This window comes from Tympanuchus pallidicinctus, unplaced genomic scaffold (genome assembly GCF_026119805.1).
Source record: "Tympanuchus pallidicinctus isolate F22 unplaced genomic scaffold, pur_lepc_1.0 scaffold14, whole genome shotgun sequence".
In the NCBI taxonomy this organism is placed as follows: domain Eukaryota; kingdom Metazoa; phylum Chordata; class Aves; order Galliformes; family Phasianidae; genus Tympanuchus; species Tympanuchus pallidicinctus.
Window position 1 is genome coordinate 3,934,688 of NW_026294659.1, and position 19,885 is coordinate 3,954,572.

General features: G+C 38.2%; 1 protein-coding gene across 9 annotated transcripts in view; it reads right to left on the minus strand.

Moving 5' to 3' along the window:
- Window positions 1–992: 992 nt before the first annotated feature.
- KLHL15 (kelch like family member 15) overlaps window positions 993–19,885 on the minus strand; it is a 29,662-nt gene continuing 10,769 nt past the window's right edge. For 7 of the 9 annotated variants that reach the window (XM_052673906.1, XM_052673909.1, XM_052673905.1 and 4 more), the window contains 2 exons: window positions 17,681–18,392; window positions 993–10,151 (listed from right to left, as the gene is read on the minus strand). In XM_052673906.1, coding sequence (XP_052529866.1) covers window positions 9,042–10,151; window positions 17,681–18,385 — 1,815 coding nt within the window. In that variant the 5' untranslated portion in view covers window positions 18,386–18,392 and the 3' untranslated portion in view covers window positions 993–9,041. The remainder of the gene's footprint in view (window positions 10,152–17,680; window positions 18,393–19,885) is intronic. The other 2 variants (XR_008204370.1, XR_008204369.1) reach the window with 2 other exon arrangements.

Below are 19,885 nucleotides of genomic sequence, written 5' to 3' on the forward strand. Positions count from 1 at the left end.
AAATAGGGAACGTCGCAAATAAGAGAAGCCCCTTCTCTTGTGATGCATTCCACTGCTGCACCGTTCCCTCATTAAACAGCACTAAGTGTAGCATCAAGTTCAGTCAGCAAAGCAGGAGGGAAAAATGATTTCATGCAAATAAAGTCTTAAATCATCCTATGCACTGAAACAATATTAAAACACTGTTTTAGAACTCAAAAAATTAAAGAGAGAGAGAGAGAAAAAAAAAAAAAAAAGAGACGACCAGAGTTCCTTTCAAACATTTTTCATGGCAGATTTTTAAACCAGGGTCTTTGACAGGTAGAGCTGTTGAAGAACAGACAGTGGCAGAAAAAAAATCGTGGCAGAGGACTGAAAGGGAAGATTTTTCAAGCAGTCTCATGAAGGCAACAACATGAGACCACAGTCTCTCTCTCCTATTTTACCTCACCCCTTCCCTTCTTGGTAATGGATGTTGTCCTGATCTGAGGCATTAATCCTGACATGAATGCTTCATTATGGAAAACTTAAAGGATTATGATTTAGGCTTCTGGCACTTTGAGGCCCAAGTGTGTAAATGCATGTTATTTCAGAGCCTCTGATTCTATGCATTTGATAGATTTGATGGAACCATCTTTCTCCCAGCTGCGACTAACACCAAAGGCTGGCGTCAGTTCTCATTTTTTGTTGTTTCAAAGTATGCCTTCATGCTAGGTTACAAATGTAACCATTAAGTCATGGAACCTAGGTTCAAGCTTGAAATACAGAGGGTAGGATTGAATGTACTAGGCAATTAACACTGGGAAGATTGTAAAATATAGCTAAAGACACAAGAGTGATGCTATATAAGGACATCCAACTTTTCTTGTTACTATGACATTGGCTATCCTTAACACAGCACTATGAATGATAGCAACACAAGACATTTTTAAAGATTTGTTTAGCTTAGTAATCTCTGAAGTCCTGAAATCCAGGCACGCTGCACTAAATATTACAAAGTATACAGCAGAGTGTTTAAAGCTTAAAAATATTTTATTTACACTTCTCTTTATACACATTTTTATACAATTTTTTTTTTTCAGTTTAAAAACTGAACAGAGCACAAATGCAAGTCTGAGCATACTGTACCCACAGCTAGGGAAAATTACCTTCTGCCAAAAAGAGACAAGAGAAAAGGCTTTTTAAAACAGTTTAAAAGAGGCAATCGTAAATTTTTTCAGATAAGTATATAGCAGCCCTGATGTAGTCATTAGACAGTTAATCCAAATGTACATATGAGGTCACATATATATTTATATATCTATATAACATTAATTTTATATAGGAAAAGTATTTCCAATTGCTAGACATAAACACAGCAGACTTCGAAAATAACTTTTCCTGTTATCAAATACATTCCTTTCAATACAAAGAATCTGATATTGTACACTAGAAACAAGAGGGATACTATAGCAGAATTGCATTCTCCAGCATATAATAATATACTTTAAAAAGATCTAAAAAAATAACAATATATAGGGAAAAATATTTAAAATTAAAAAACATAGCTCAATCTTCCCTTCACCTGTTCCCATAACTGATGTAGAAGTTAGGTGGGTTCCACTGAGGTAATACAAGCCCCCTAAGCGCAGCTGCAGTACAGTCCTACGTAACACTGTATCTCCTAGACTTACAGCAAAGCTTTCTCTACCGGACCCATAAATAAAATCTACCATCTGCAAATAGAAGTGGTTTTCCCCTAGCTACCAACTCAATATTAATCCAAAGGTATCTGACCATGGAAAGCTATTTTAAAAGACTATCTAAATGTTAATTCTAATTTGGGAAAAAAAAAAAAAATAGTAGTGATCTATTGAAGCTTTGCACAAAGAAGTAGGTTTTTCTGCCACCTGCCACATGACTGCTTTTATAATGTTTGCCTACAGAAAGGGAAAGTCTAAATTGTTTACAAACATCCAAACGTAGAATACAGATGCAAACGTAGTCATTAATATTTATTTTAAGCAGCTTCAAATTGCTTTACAAACATGAAAACCTCAAAACGTTAGCTACAGGACACTGGCAAGCTCTGTTCTAAACGGATTACGTGTATCTCTCCACTCTGTTCTCTCCCACATTCCTGTCCCTGCCACATGGGACAGACCATACTGACTGAAGTAACTTCACCAGGTATTTGTTACTAAATGAAGAACAGGCTGGATGTTTTCTTTCATTACCAAACCCCCGTAAGCACTTAGGCACGCATTTAATCATCTTTGTGCCTTTATGCTTTCTTTTATGTAACTTAGAGCTTTATGAATTCTTTATATTGGACTCTTCACGTGTGTAAAGTCCACATTTGAAGCATTAAAAAGAATGAGGGGCCCAATTCACTACTTTTCTAATGAAAAATACCTTTAAAAGGCAAATGTGATCTACAAATGTGATTGTCTCTATTTCTAAAAAGACCTTGTCATTTACAAAGGTGAAAGAAATTTATTTTTAGGGTAATTTGCATCTCCCTATAATGCTTACCTTCATTTCACGAAAGAACAGACATAATGAGCTAAGCAGTGCTTTTCTTTTCCTTTTTTCATTTGTACCTGCTGAATGTTATCCTTCAGTTCCTGAGCACCAGTGCTTCGTTCTTGACGCAAATATGTACTGTATTATCGGCAGGAAAAAAGGCAGCCCTTGTGTTTGTAAGGCAGGAGGTCTGTAAGAAATAATGGCTGCAAACCTCGGAGACCAGAGAAATATTAAAGTCACAAACCCTTAGAACTAGTATGAACTGCCACACTGCAGAAAGTGGGGCATCCCTATGTTTCAAAGGAGGTAACAAAAGCAGGTTGCCAGGTACATGACACACAGCTACTAGCCCCTCTCGCTGGCAGTGCTTTCTGAAAGAGCAGATCCTTAGAAAAACTACATACTGCCTCCCTGCAGTTCAATCAAAGGGGAAGGAATTTCAAAAGGGTTTTTTTCAGCCTAATACCTCCCACTGTGAAACCACTGCCAACACCTCATGGGGAAAAAATAAGCTATTTTTTTTCCTTACGTAGTAGTCTGCAAAGAATTATCTGTTCCATTACAACAGATAGCAGCAAGCTGAATGGCAACAGGCAGCGTTCAGCCAACTCACAGAAGCTCTATGCTTTTTATCCATTCTGGCTCATTTGGAAATAAAACTCCTTTCTGGAGTTAGATGCTAAATTAAGAAGTGAAGCCAATAATTTTTTGCTATAAGCGTGAATAAACTAGACTGTAACTCACTATGTCCACCTTTTCTTAAGAAAAGGCAAGTACACTTGCAATTTTAAAGGAGGTCATATGTTAAATTTTAAATATCTAGGCAAGATCAGATTTGCAAGTGTTGCAGGAAGGACGGAGTGGAAATAGACGAAACCCCCCTCAAACTTCCCAATCAAAAATTGCAACTTACCTTCTTCTTGACAAATGAAAGATGCTTTTAAAATCCTCCCTCTTTTACCCAGTTTACTTTTGCTTTTATTTTAACACTTAACAATCCGGAGCTAAAACTTTCAATAAAACAGAAGATACCCCTGTGACATAGAACACAACAATAACTGCCTCACAAGTTCCACTGCAGTGGAAAAGAGAACATAAGCCTCAAATTCATGCTTGAAACAATAAAAACATGGTAGAAATGTGAATTAACAAAACAATCTCACATTCCCCTGTGTTACAGCCAGCTTCTTGAAGACAAGACTGCATGGAGGCCCTAACCAACAGTTCAAGCTAGAATTTCACAATTCTGAACAATATCTTTCAGATCTGGACAGCTGAAGATAAACAGGAACTTAAAAGCAGAGCATCTAAAAATAATCTGGTTCTTAATGCTTCAAGTATCAATACACACCAAAGCCTTCACTAGCAGTTGCTTTGCCGACGAAACTCAGAAGTTGCTTAAATACAGACCTGAAACATGAAACACTTCCATCGTTACCAATACTTCTAATTAAGTCTTAAGTAATATCCATTTACTACACTTGAATCATGGAAAACCAGATTCCCAGAACCACATCCATTTCCCAGACAAGCCCTTGTGGTATAATATTGTATGCTACAAGGGCTGCTCCAAAAGTAATGCCTCCTGTTTTATTATGGTGGCCTACAACATCAGAGGTCGATGTCGGTGGTATGGCAGTAGATTCTGAACCTTCCCACCCATATTCCATTCCCTTTTGTTGCTGTGTGACAGATGGCCGCATAGGGACAGCCTGACACAATGATGTCTAACATGGAAGTGCAGGTGAAATAATGGTGTGGAATTTAATTCCTCCATGTGGAAAAAATGGCACCTACTGATGTACAACACTCACAGAATGTTTCTGGAGATCCAAGAGTGGATGTGAGCACAGTGAAGTGGTAGGTGGTGGATTTTAGCAGTGGTGACAGTGACACTGAAGATAAGCCACATTCCAGATGGCTCAACACAGATGTCACACTACAAAATTTATCCACGTGAAGCAGCAGATTGTAATCAGGAAACTGTATAGGATAAGTATCTACTTCAGTGTGTCGGAAATAATGTTGAAATATCACAAAGCTTGCGCTGAGTGCCAGAAACGCTCACACAGGAACAGAAAGAACACTGTACGAAAGTTTGTCAGGACCCACTGAGGCTGAAAGTGAGTTTCCTCAACTGCACCATTACCAGTGATGAGATGCGGTGTCAGCACTGAGTGACTGAGTCAAAAAGGCAGTTCTTGGAGCAGCAAGATGTGAATTTTCTATCAAAGAAAAAGACAAGACACAGCTCTCAGCAAGTACAGTAATGCCTTTTGGGATAGGAAAGGTGATCTGTCTGGATTTCCTGGAATCTGGACAAACCATCAACTCTGACCCATACATCATGATGAAGGCTCCAACTTCCAGAGTCAAGCCAGAGAAGAAGACAACCTTTCTCCTGTCACACAATAACTCCAGGCCCCATACATGTTTGAAGACCATGGATCACACTGCCAATCTTGGCTGGACTGTCCTACCACACCCACTGTGTAGTCTGGATTTGGGGCCTCCTGATTTCCACCTGTTCAAGCTGAAGAAAGATGGACAGCATAGGCAACATTTTCAATGCTGGGGAACAGTGGGTCACCACCAGTGGGAGACACAAATTTTTATATCTGTGGCATGCATGCTCTTGTTCATTACTGTTGAGAATGCATAGCTAATGGTGGCGACTGTGGTGAAAAGTAGTTTTGTAGCTCAGAATTTGCTCTATCAAAGTGTTATTGTGCTCCTTGCATATGTTGTAGTTTCCATGAATATAAACAGGAGGCATTACTTTCAGAGTGAGCTACATATTATTAAGTTCCCCTGAAGCTTACTCAAGCAGGATTAGATTTTGCTGCCCCATACATTTATTAAGAAATGAGATTGTGACAAAAAGAGTAAGAATAGTAAAGAAAAAGCTTTTGGGTTTTTTTTTGTGCCCTAATACTCTTTGAGATAGATACAGAAGAACCTTTTTACTTGCACACAGCCAGCACCTACTGGAATCAGGTCATCTCTGCACCTACAAAGGACAATGTACGCACAAGTCTCACAGTAGAACTGAGGTTTTAGTGTAAATGAAGTTGGCTTTAAGTTAGACTACTAGGAAAGTAAATGATATTTCTCACTCAGTAAAGACTTAAATTTAAAAGCAACCCTTAGTCTACATGAGAAGGCTGAAAATCAATATTTGGTCCAGTCACTACCGGCATAGATAACATTAATACAGCTGTGATGGCATAAATTATCCTTCCTGGTAACTTATAGAAAGAAAATGCTCAGTAAGTCATTTTTAAGAAAAAAAAAATCTACTGATCTGATTTAGATTATCACGTCTCAACCCAGAACATAATTACTACAAAGATATCACGAATTATATAGATGAGGAGTTGTATACGTTGTTTTCACTTCTGTTGATGATTTAAAATTCAGTTTGGGTAAGTAGGTGTTATTTTTAACACAGGACATTTTGCAGTGATTTTGGTCCTTCTGCAAGTGCATTCTTCTGAACTCCCTGAGTACTGTACATTCCTCTTCTACAGTGATTTTTAACTAGAAGATGCTGAATAAAGTCGATCTGCAGTGCTGTCTATTAAGTCTACTGCTTAAAGAAAAGCAAAGTAGCTTAAGACTTTATAGAAGATGCAAATGCATGTTTCAGTATTTTCTCCCTACACTCCTGAACCAAGTGTAAGCCTTTGAGTTACCCACGTTTCTCCTTCAGATTCTATTAGTGATTGTTTTTACAACATTAAAGAAAGTAAGAATTGAATTGTCATCATTTATACCTTGGCAAATCATTCTTACTGATATCTGCAAGTTAACACAATGGAGTTATTAAAAGCCCTCAGGAACAGCACATTTCATTTCAGGCACTATGAGGTCAGTAGCTACAGCCATGAAATTTGTTATTTTTTTTGTAGAAACACAAATGGTAGTAGCCATCCAAACACCTAACTCAAAACACAGTAGTTCACAGCAGCAAATAATTTAAAAAAAACCCTACTATTAGTAAAAGATTTATCACTTCTATACGAGTACAAGCAAAGCCACTGCTGAGAATACACTATAGTACATCCAGTTCTGAAAATACCTGTGGGTCAAAGCAGTGCTGGTGAGCATTTGCTTACTGACACTTTCCATTTTCATAAAAAACAAGACTGGTAGCACATTCATACATAAAACAAACTCAGGTAAGATGTATTTAGGTTTTTTTTTTTTTTTTTAAATAATTTATAAAACAACAAATTATTAAGAGCTCATTACGTAAAGTCAGTATAAGGATTTTAAAGTTACTGAATCAATCAGTATATGCTAAAGATACTTTGATACCAAATGATGCTTCCAGTTATGTAAGAACTTTGACTTACTTAGCTCATTAATGGATAAAACTACACCTTAAATTTAACAGATATGGCTGAATTTGTGCACTGGTTTAAATATAGCTGCATGTAAAAAGGTTGTTTTTTGTTTTTTTTTTTTTTTACAATGTATATGCATGTACATACTTTACTTACCAACAAACATAATGCAGACAACAGAAGGCAGCACAGAAATAGTGTTTTAAATAATAATATTTTTAAAAAGTTAAAGTTTTTTCAATTCAGTAGAAAACGTGTAATTCACATTTTGGCAGACTTACCAGTACTAATATACAAAACTTGGAAAAAAAACACATGCAAAGAGACTGAGGTTATACTTAACAGCATTTAAGGGAAAACAGAAACACCTCGCAGATGTGAGAAGTACTTTGCAATTAATGGGAAGAGCATCCAAACACAACATAAAACGCAAAAATGGTTTTAGCTTTGTTCTTTTAAACTTAGTTGTATCCTACTACAGCTTGTGAGTTCTACTTCGATGCTCAATAAAAAAAGAGAATCAGGTCTTTCTTCCTTCCACAAATGTTTTGTTAAATTCAATTGATTTCAGAAGAAATCTGGTACTGTGGTCACAGGAAAACAAACAAAAAAACAAAAAAAAAATCAAACAAGTATGGACATGAAATGCTATCAAAAGAATAAGCACACCCCAAAGATATATTTTCTTTCCCCTGTTTACAACTGCATTTGTTGAAACAAAACAAAAACAAATCCCACAACTTTTACAGCATCAGACCAACTATTGGCTTTTCTAACAAACTTGGTAAGTATTCTCCCTGTAAATCCTGTTTCTCTTAAGCATTTAGCAGTTGTCCTTACACACAACATGCTAATGTCTCTGAAGGAATTCAACTAGACTGTATGTTAGCTGCTCCAAAAGTAATGCCTCCTATTGTATTATGTTGGCTCACAATGTCGGAGGCAGATGGCGGTGGTATAGCAGTAGAAGTTGAACTTTCCCTCCAATAGTCCACTACATTTTGTCGCCATGTGACAGATGACAGCAGACGGGCAGTCTGGGGAAGTGGGTGTGAAGTGTGTGTGACTGAAATTCCTCCAATAAAACAGGAAACAATTGCACCCACTGACATTCACTGACGCATGCTGAACGTTTCTGGAGATCAACAGTGGATGTGAGCACAGTGAGGCAGCGGGTGGTGCATTTCAGCAGTGGTAAGCGATGTGAAAGACAAGCTATGTTCCAGATGGCTGTACACAGCTGTCACATCATGAAATGAAGAGTGTCTCGATCAGACCACTTGCTTGAATCAGTGAGTTATGAGCAGGAATCCAGTGCAAGGCTGAAAGTGACGGTTTTCTGGATCGCATTACTGATAATGTGATTTGCTGTCAAAATTTTGAGCCAGTGTCAAAACAGCAGTTCACAGAGCATGAATTCCTCACAAAAAGTTCAGGATGCAGCCGTCAGCAGGTAAAATGTGTGCACAGTCTTTTGGGATATGAAGGCGGTGATCCTTCTAGATTTCCTGGAACCCAGAGAAACCATCAACTCTGACCGCTCCATCATAGCGCTGATTAAGCTGAAGGCTTAATCCAGAGCCAGGCTGTAAAAGATCAACAAAAAATACTTTATGACCTTTTGGGGTGTGCTTGGTATGTCTCAAACACTTGCAGTGCAAAGCAGTTGCCGTGACAACTAGCTGACAGGTGGGACGTGACATAAACCAAAAAAGAAGAGGGCCTTTCTCCTGTAACATAGTAACTCCATGCCCCATACTAGTTTGAAGACTGTGGATCACACTGCCAATCTAGGCTGGACTGTTCACCACATCCATCGTATTACCTGGATTTGGCGCCTTCTGATTTCCATTTGTTTGAGCCGACGGAAGACAGACTGCATGGACAACATTTTCCTATGAACCATGCCATCAAAGCAGCCATAGAACAATGGGTCAACTCCGCTGGTACAGGTTTTCACAAGCACAGCATGCCAGGCTCTTGCTCGTTACAGTCGAGAATGCATAGCCCATGGTGGTGACTATAGTGAAAAATAGCATTTTGCAGCCAAGAACTTGCTCAATCAAGTAATGTTACTGTGCTCTTTGTGTATGTCGTAGTTTCCTTGGAAATAAATAGGAGGCATTACTTTCGGAATGATCTACTTTTTTTTTCTGACAAATAAGATTCAGCTTTTCATGTTTCACTGAGAGTGTTTATTCTGTTTCAGCTGCAACGTCTAACATGTTCCAAAACATATTCAGGGAAGTGCAAGCTGCAGACCTGTAAGCCATCCAGCTTGCAGGGCATCCTTGGGTATTCATCTTCTTTCCACTTGTTTTCCTCTGGATCAAAGGTGAGAATTGAGTCACTGTAATGACCATTGTAACAGAGGCCTCCAAGAACCATTATCTGTTTGTCCAGAACAGCTACACCGTGACCACTCCTACCAATTGGCATAGAAGCCAATATAGTCCACTGATCAGTATCAGGGTCGTAAACCTCTGTAGAGGGACATCCTTGAGATTCAAAGGAAGCCCTGAGGATCACACAGACACCTCCAAAGACATAAAGCTTACCATTGTAAGAAATCATTTTGTGAAAGCATCTTGCATAATTCATTTTGCATTTGTTCTCCCAACAGTTAGTGACCACTTGAGTTCTCCTTGTTCGCTGCTCTACTGTCCCTTCTTTACTGGGATCAAATACACACACTTGCTTAGAAGTTGAAGATGATGTAATTCCACCAGTGATATACAACTTGTTCCCCAGCACAGTTCCTTCATGTCCATATTTATTGACTGGATAGGGATCTACAAATTCCCATTTATCTTCAGTAATATCATACCGTTCAGTTGAATAAAAGGTTTCATCCCTGGTTCTCCCAGCCACTGCATAAACGTACCTCCCAATAACTCCAACAGCAAACTCAGAACGCGGGACAGACATGTCTGCCATTCGTAACCAAGTGTTCTGTCTTGGGTCATATCTAAACACTTTGGATGAAGCATGAAACTCACCATCTGGCCCCAGTTCTTCCCCACCTAACAGGAACACAAAGTTATTCACAATGGCAAGGCAGTCTGGTCGTAAAGGTACTTGAGGACCCTCTAGTTCCCACCAGACCCTCGGTTTGTGCAAGAGAAGAATTTTACTGTTTACCATACTGTGTCCTATCATTCCTCTAAACACGGCAGTCTGGGGTTTGGCAGAACGAATTTTGTTCGATTTCATTTCCATCAAAGGCTGCTGGTGAACGCTATGAAAGTAATTCATGGCTTGGTCAACCTCATGTCGCAGCTGCCGGGAGTATCGGTAAAACTCTGATGTTTTTACCTATGAATACATTTAAAAGATATTAAAATTCTGACCAAGAGAAACAATTCAGAAAACCTAAATGGCTATGTGTAATTTAAAAATTATTTTACTTAGACTAAGTCAGGTGTTCTCAACAGCAATTGCATTCATGTATGAAGGTTTAAGATAACGTACAGTTATTCAAAATCTACAAGGTAGTTTAGTGATTAAAAGCACAGTGGCTAATGTTGTCACTGGAATACTCACACACAAAATTTAAGCAGGGATTACGCACAGGTGAAACGCCCAATCATTATTCCTTCTTCCCAAGAAGGCCTCTTTACACCTTCTGCTTCACTGATGAAATGTCTAAGTTAAAAGCGTACTATTTCCCTGGTTTTTAAAGATATCCTGCACACCCATTCTTATTTACCTAAGTCCACTCTAGACTGACTTCTAATGAAGTCTCACAACAGAGCCCAAGTAGGTATTCCCAAACATTACACTCTGCTCACAGGACTTATTTGTGATGGAAAGGCAAGGTTCAGAATCCCTTCCTTCAGAACACGCAATCACATTTCTCACTCTACAAGGTTCCCTCTCCGTATGTCTCCTCCAGCTAACACATACCTTTAGTACAAGAAGAAAACATATCTATCAATATCCCTTTGCTTGCGCATTTTACTGGTGAATTGTGCAGGTAAGTTTGAACTTCCATCTCCCAAGTGAGCCTTACAACCTTTGTACTACTGCCTAGTTATGACACTCACCTCACTGTCAGTCCTCAGTTTGAAGAGCCTGCTCAAATTTTCTTAAAGAACCATTATAAGACTCTACCTACTATCTAAGCTAATTTTGAGTTCCTCCAGCTGGCTCTGCGATGATTCCAAAACACATCCTCTGATTGAAACGTTCCAAACATTTTTATTTGTCTAGCACCAAACAGGTCTTGGATTACCTCCTGCTGTACAGACAGCCTTGTCTCACCACAGCATTCTCACTTACACCATTAAAACAAATTTTAAAAAAACAAACCACAACAAAAACGAACAGCTAAATATTGCCAAATGCTCAAATCCTCTATCAGATTTTTCACATAAAACTGGACTGCCTTTGAAAGCTCTGTACACCATTAATTCCTACCACCTCCAGAACAAGGAGCAGTACTTTAAAAAAATGTCATGCCAGTCCAAAATTTCAAAGCAACCACAAGAAAACACGAGATGATAATGTATTTCAGTATCTGTTCCCCACCACTTTGCATTCCTTTTCCCAAGGGACAAAAGCCTGTACCACCACTATATAAGTAGCAGTGGTGTTAATGAGTTTTCGTGTATATGAAAAGCAATTTCAGACAGCTTCTCAAGACAAGTGAGACAGTCTCTTAGTAGGTTACTACTTAACTTGGTAAGGGCACCAATATAAAAGCAAATCCCCAATCTCTTGCCGTAAACCAATAAGGCAACAAGAAGCAAATGCATCTACCAATTATAAACAACTGTCTAAGACTAAAATATGTAGAGAAGTTGCCTACAAGCACAGACCTGAAGAGATATGAGTTCTCAGAATACTGAGAAAAGAAAAACAAGGTGACAATAGCCTGTTTATCTATATTTCTGTGAGAAAACATACCTGGAGGTTTCCTAGCCTTTGCTGTTGGGAAAAAATGCTCTCACCAGCACAGTCTCTACCATATACAAACCATACTTCTCCTGAGGCTCAAATGATGGTCTAAGATGAATGCTAGTATATGCCTACATGAGCAAGTAGAGACTGCTCACGTTTGCTTGATATTAACAAACACAAGGTAACTGCAGGACAGTTTGCCCACTTTCATATTCACGTGTTTTCTGTGTGAGAGCTTTCAAAATTACGCTGAAGTCCTATTCAGCCCATCGGAAGGAAAATTTCCCATACACCTATACTTTTTAGTAATTTTATAATAATTTGCATGTATGTGCAAAAAATGAAGCAAGCACTGAAACTTAAGTGTTTCACTATTAAAACACAACAGTGGATTTGGCAAGTTTTAGTAAATTAAGAATATGACAACAAGCCTTCTGTGGGAACCGCTGTCTGATACCCAAAATATGCTGAAGGAAAATGCTTAGCATCCAAAAGTATGCTTCTGTCATTCCCTGTAACCAAGAAGCAGTTGACCAAGAAATATCTAAGTGCTAATGTACCAATTTTTTTTTCTGTTAAGTTCAAATGAAGAAGCTCTAAAAGGCTCACGTACCCAATTGGTAGCATATAAAATCAAAGAGAATGCTCATAAGTTTGTTCAAAAAATGTGACACATGGACATATACACTGACTGGGATGAATCTTGAGGTGAAAAAAATGTGCACTGTTAAGAGCACACTATCAGCTCTGAATTGATTAGAAAAATACAAAAGCTTTACAGCATTCTCAGAGTTTAAAGAAAGACTTTCTGTTCTCCTTCCGGTTGATAAAGTTTCATTTACGATTTTTTTTCGCATTCTTCCCAATATTTCCCTTCAGTTTTCTCTATAAAATCTTCTTAAAGAGGGTCTGATAGGACATAGCATCAATGTAACTGTTACCCAGAGGTGAAATATCTTATTACATCATCTACCAGTTACAGCTATTCAGTCAGACAGGCAGGGAACATCATGAATATAATGAAATGTGCCTTTTCGTAAAAAGAGGATTAAAGATAATTAAAAACATCAACCTACATTCATCCCTCAGGTAGCCAACACCAAACACATCAAAGTTTCAACAAAACTGTTGCCATCCACCCAGCCATAGTACACTGGAGCTGGAACACATTTTCTTCATTTTGTATCAATGAAACACTGCCTTCCCAAAATAAAGCAGCTACTGATCCTTGTCTGTTTTCCTGCAGAACTGCAACAATTGCCAATTGCTCTTCTAGTCCGACTGGCTATAGGTTTAAGAATTTCTCTATCTACATTTTAACAAGAGAAGAAGTCAAAAGACAAGCCCTTACACTAGTTTCTATCTGAAAAGTAAAGTGGCCCCTGCAAAGCATCAGTGTTCTACATTACTCTTTTCTTATTTTTCCCTTTTAACAAATAAGCAAATTACTAAGCAGAAGAAAGGTAATGAAATGCAAGATAAGTTTTCTGTAACAAAGTTTGTCTTCAGTACAGAGCTTACTTTTTTTCCAGCAACCACATACAAGTATTGCTATATTTTTATTTTTGTTATCTGGTGTTTTAGGGAAAAACCATCCAGAAAGACACTTTTAGTTACCCAGTTAACACATAGCTGATGTTTGAAGTGGGCACTCCAATCTTAACATGTTATTGTCTGGGGTACAAATGAGCCTGGTTCCTTCTGTAGATCCAGTAAAAACATCAACAACCACAGAATGGCTCAGACTGGAAGATACCTCAAAGCCCACCCAGCCCCAACCCCTGCCGTGGGCAGGGCTGCCCCCCACCAGCTCAGCTGCTCAGGGCCCATCCAACCTGGCCTTGAGGCCTCCAGGGATGGGGCACCACAGCTTCTCTGGGCAGCTGTGCCAGCACCTCACCAGCCCCTGGGGAAAGTAATCCCTCCGAAAGTAAAAAATTTCCTCCTAAAATCTGGATAGCACATAACATGATTTTAGCACTCCCAGCCACATAAGAAAAAACTGTTTCAAAGATCATAAAGTTTCACTTACTTGTGAGTTTTCTAAAATTAGTAATTCTGAATATTTAAGTGAAGTAATACAAAGTCGATACACGGAATACAGAAATTATGCTATGTCTTTTCAATGAACAAAGATATTTGTAGCAGATTTCTAGAGAGCTTATTCTTCCTCTTCCTTGCAGATAAATAAACAATTGAAATTTGACCGGGATTATGCTGACTGAAAACTAAGGATTCACCAGCCTTCCTATGGTTCATACTGTTTTCATATCTACTTATCTCTGGCCATATTCAGAACATAATTATAAGCCTGTCAAAAAACATTATCAAACTTTTGACACGCTGACTGAATTTCGAATTTTGAAGTGAAACACAAAAAGTTAAACATGTCTCTAAAACGGCAGCAACCAAAGTCAACCTGCAACCAATACACAATACCACGGATAAGTTGCTGTATTTAACTTTTCCTTTTTCTAGTCTGGGTCTCTACTTACATGTGGAAACTGGTCAGTACCTGCACAGGACTTGGAAGGGCTATTCTGCAAGAGCTACAAGCACTTGGCATTTGTCAGCCTAGCTATAAAAAGATAAAACGACACAGCCTCTATGCAGCAAGGACAATACTGTCAAAATCAGTGTCTCACCAGTTTATAAAAGGGAACAGCAAGAGAAATTGTCACAGTCAAGCTGAAATGTAACTGCAAAGAACTCTCAGAACAAAACCAGCCATCTGTACGCCAGAACCAAGGTGCTCAGCAAAAGATAAATACTGCTAGCAAGTCTATCCAAGTCAGTGATAAACCTCAGACAAATACAAGTGCAGAGCCCATTTAAGAGAAGTAGAAACCTCTAACCTTGACCACTAGGCACTTCTTGTTCTTAACTTCAGCATATGAAGTTGTAGAAAATATTTGAAGTGATTCACTAAACATGGAGGTGAGAAAAACATCGATAAAAAAGCGCTGAACATCTCTAAAGACAAAATGCCAGGGACATAAAATTATAATGCCATCTTTCAAAAATGATGACATGCTAGTCCAGGAAACCACATACGCAACGACGGACTAATTAATATGCTTTTCATCCTATCTCTGAAGTACAGGTTGATACTCCCAGTGATTAAGTTTCTGATTTAAACTGGGAATTCATTAATCAGCATGGACTAGTTGTAACCCTACACAAAAGGCACTAGAAAAAAACCCAGTTTTAAGCTCACAGAGTTTTGAAACAACGCTTCATCTGTTCTTATATACAAAAACTAAACGGAGATTAATTAAAATATGCAGGAAAGGCACTACATGCTCACAGTACAGTAACAGACAAACTCAACTTTCCTCAAGCCTTGCAGAGCCCAGGATAGGTTTCAAATAAGATGGATGTAACATGCACAGTGGAACGCGTGCTTCCTAGCCATAAAACCTCTCCTTTCTTTACCAACGATTTCCTCAAATCCTTCCATTTTCCTCATCCATCTACATTAATGGCCAACCAACAACAGAAGTACCTATTCCTACCTCAGAGGCAGTTCTTCCAGGCAGTTCAGAGCAAGCACACAGGCTACACCTTCCCTTGTGCATCCCATGTGCATGTCAGTCTTGAGGTATTAACCCAGTCACTCATCACTTCCCTTTGAAAAATACAAGCCATCCCACTCAGACTGCAAATCTCTCTTAAAACTGCTGTAAGAAACAAAATGGCTTAAGATGCATAAAGTATTCTCTCTGTGACATGGAAAATTAAGTTATGTAAGTTATTTATGTCTCAGGATAATGCCAGGCATCTTAGAAATGTCTATTAGAAAGATTACATAAGAATACATATGACAAGTCAGTGACTGTATTGTGAATGCTGAATTTGCTCAACTGTAAGAATCAGCCTCAGACTGTATTTGGTACATTCACAAAGGATTTTACCCTGTGCTTCAGCAAAGGATAAATTTTTATCTGTTCTGCACTCTCCAGAAAAGCACAGTTACCAGTATTTTCCCCTTCCTACACAAAGGAACGCGTTTCCTTCAAGTTACTGACAGAACAGTTAACAAACATGCTCTTTTATTAAATAAAGAAAAATTTTAAAGCTCGGTCATATTATTATGTTTGCTTCAACCGCAGATGTCTTTTGTCACTGGTCACGCTGAGTTACTCAGCACTCTCCAGCCAGGTCAAAAAAACATTCTTAGCTGCAGTGGTGAATGACATCCATGTTTAGCTCTTCTTCCCTCTGCTTAACATAGCACAGTCCCACAATAGAAATTTGACTGGTTTCGTTCCACTGTCGCATGCAATTAACAGATAGGGCATTCACAAAAAAAAAAGCTTTTACAGGTGACTATGTAGCCTGGGATGCTGAAAAAGACATCTCTGCTTTAGTTTAGCTGCTTGTAGATGCCAAGAAAAATTGCAAGAAGCAATGCATGCAGAATAGATATCAGTGATACTAAACCAACTTCAGAAGTTAAACCTAAATAGAACCCTAAAAAAGCACAACACACATTTTTCACTTGTGTTTGCAGAAAATTACACTGAAGACAGTTTGATACTTGAACTCCTATCCCAAAAACTCAAAGAGTTGAAATAGACTCTTTCACGTGTATTTTAACATATGTCATTGACTATAAGAATATCTGGTGATATCAGTTTTCCTAATGAAGACCTTAAACTATGCAATGAAGTACAAGTTTTATTACAAGCAAGACACTACACAGCATCTTGCAGATTCCAGCTCTTACTAGCTGGAATCATTTTTAACCTGATATAAACATCACATTAGTGTTCTAAAACAATTCTAGGTAATTAGATTTATTTTATGTCCATAGGCTAATATAGGCTTGTCAATATAAGTTACGTATTAGGTCTACTCAATCCACACACACACACAAAACAATAAAAAAATGTAATAATTCAGTCTGAAATAATTAATAGTTTTTATAATTTATAATACAGTCTTATCTGTATATAGATACCAAAGTAAAAATGTATGAGAAAATAATGGTAAGAAGCCCAACAAAATACACAGGGAGTTAAATCCTACTAATTCACTGAGAGGTGAAAAATACAGAATTTAAAAGTTCATCTGAACACACAAGATTAATAACAGTGACATAACATAATAGCACAAGCTGAAGAACTCCTAACTTGAATACCCTTTCAGTTACTAGCCTGTGAGAGCTGCTTACAAGCTTTGAGTTCTCTACCCACATCAAATGTTCCCGAGTTTCTCAGGAACTAGAGAGCAACATTTTTTGTCTATTCTTCAACAGAGCAGTGGAAAAAGCAAGTTCTCATTTAACCTCTTAAAACATACAATCATTAGTTGAATTTTTTGTCACCTCTTACAAAGACTCCTCTGATATTTCAAGTAAGTCGTTACATTTCACACTGTCAATCACTTTTGATCGTATGATATGCCTTGAGTAAAATCACATGGATGTGGAACTGTGCAGGATCGGGGCTTACTCCTAACTGCTGTATAACAGCACAGGTACTGAAGATACAATAAAAACAAAAACACTGCAGATTTAACAGCAGATGTCAGTTTTCATTTGTAAAGAAGAAAAATGTACTTAAAACACACAAAATCTACAGTGAGCACGTTTTGATTATATCAGTAACATTTGTCACAACGTATGCTCTACAAAATCTCTGGGAAGCAAGAAACAACTTGCGGAAAACAGAAAGAATGACTGAAATAAAACCAGATACAAGTGACCTTATCTTAAAATGTCTTTTCATATGAAGTTACTTCAACACATATATTACAACCTACCTGTTCTCCAGCCACTGTACATACTATTGCCTAACAATCAGGTGGCAGTACTTATAGATGTTTGCTTTCTACGGGTCTACTGTTCCTCCTAACAGGAGTGGGAATCCTACTTGTTTAATGGTACGTTGCCCTAGCTAAATGATGAATTCTGCCTACTGCTTTTCAAATGCACCAACCTTCTCAAAAACACTGGATGGTGTCATCAAACAAAACCTGATGTTCTGAATGATGGTGTCCGTATGCCTCCAGCGTCTTCTATCATGGCGCAGCCAGGCCTGAACAGCTTCATACAGCTCTATCTCTGGAAACCTGCTCAGATGATCATTATCCAAGTAAGACATGAGCTTTTCAAAGCTCAGATATGAAAGGAAGTCAGGTCTGGACATGAGCGGCACAAAATTCTCTAGCAGGAAAGAGTCTAATTTTTCCCTGACTCCTTCGATGTTTACACCAAAATCATCCAGAAGTCTCATGATTTCTGCACAGTTTTCTAGGCAGATTTTAGCTAGGAGAAAAGAGCAGCAAAATTTTACCACCTCTATAAGCTGGACGTACATGGCAGCCTGAAGGATTTCGTGAACAGTGTTCATACTCAGTTCAATAGTTCCATAATACATGAATTGGAGGACATGACTGAAGCCTGTAGCTGTCAGACCTTTCAAATGGATTTTGTCCTGATCTCGTTCCCGCATGTCAGCTGTGAACATAATCCTGAAGTAATCACTCTGGGTGGCAAGCAGTGCTTTATGGGCCTGAAATTGGTGGTCTTCAATGACAAGTGTGACATCAAGAAGCAATCCCTCCTCATACAGTGCTCTGAATCCAGCAGAGACACTGGTGTCATGGATGGAGGAGCTAAACCCTTCCACGTCCCCTGCCATGAATCACCTGAAGAAAAAATAAAATAAAAATAAAAATAAATTATTTCTAGTATTGAACACATCACAAGCTCTTTCTGACCAGATAAATGCAAACAGAAGTTACTTTCATCAAGACTTAGAAGTCTTCCCCATCCTTCTTGTCTTCTGTTCAGCTGAAAAATTAACTTGAGATTTAAAACTGAAACTTCAATTATTTCCCACCCCAAAATATTCTCCATTTAAAGGTAATGAACATGAATAACTATGAGATAACACCAAAATGATTCCTCATTTCAAACTACTCAGAGGTTAGGATAATGCATATACGATGCCAACTTCACCACTGTTTTCTCCCTCCTCTCTTCTATCTTTCCATAGTTATCTCAGGAAAGTAATGAAACACCCCATCTTGAGTAGCAAAGGTTTAAGAAAGGAAGCAGAACTTCCTTCACTTCAGAAACAAACTCCAGAAGGCCCATACAAAACACAATCTCCCCCCAAAACGTAGTATTTTTTAAAATGTGTGTTAGTTTACTCATAAATTATTGCAAGGAAACAGAACAGAGAGATATTATTCAAGTTTCTGTCCCGTCTTTCTCAGAACACTACAGTCCAGTATTTCCATTTCTTATTCTCAGCATTATTTATGTAATGAGATTTATAAACTGCTGGACACCAAAGCCATAGGAAGCACTAACAGGATTACATGATAAAATAATATTTTACGTGCGGAGTTTGGCAAAGCTTAAGTGTTTATTAAGCATATGAATATTAATAAACATACAGCGCTGCTTCTGTGCAAGTCAGAGTCAACTGCAAATAAGCAAAAAAAAAAAAAACACAACAAAAAACAAAACAACAAAAACAAACGAAACACAAAACCATCCCAATGCCCTGTTAAGGAAACCAAATATTCAGTGAAAAAAAGCTGCATCAAAAACTACTCCAAATACAAGAACTTCTCAACATCTTGCACCCAGTGTCTAGCTGAAGGGCAGCTCCATTAAAAAGTCTGAACTAAACCAACAGTTTATGATCGTTCCCCACAGCAACTGTTCACTCCACTCCCCCTATCTGTCATTCTGGAATCTGAGCTCCTCCTGTCTACTCTGTGCATTTTTTGGTGTTTCTTGGACTGTTCTGGAAAACCCATTCAACACATAAATAAACCTGACAGAAAATAAACTGTGAGAAACACCAAATACAGATGTGATGCAAAAGGCAGGACATCACAAATTAGCAGGAAAATGGTGGAAGGGTAACACCCTCCCCTTTTGGCATTAATAATCCATTACAAGTGGCTCAGCCATTTTTATCTTCACCCCACCTTGAATCACACTGGAGAATTCACTCAGACTGCTATTTGTGCATTTAATTACTTAACTCTGACATTCCCATGACTGTTAACAATTGGAAGCAGTACCGTACTGATGCTGTTGGTCCACACACAAAGCCAAGTACCATTAAGATCAATACATGTAACGAACTGTTAATTTTCATGGCAACAGAGTGCTAAAACAG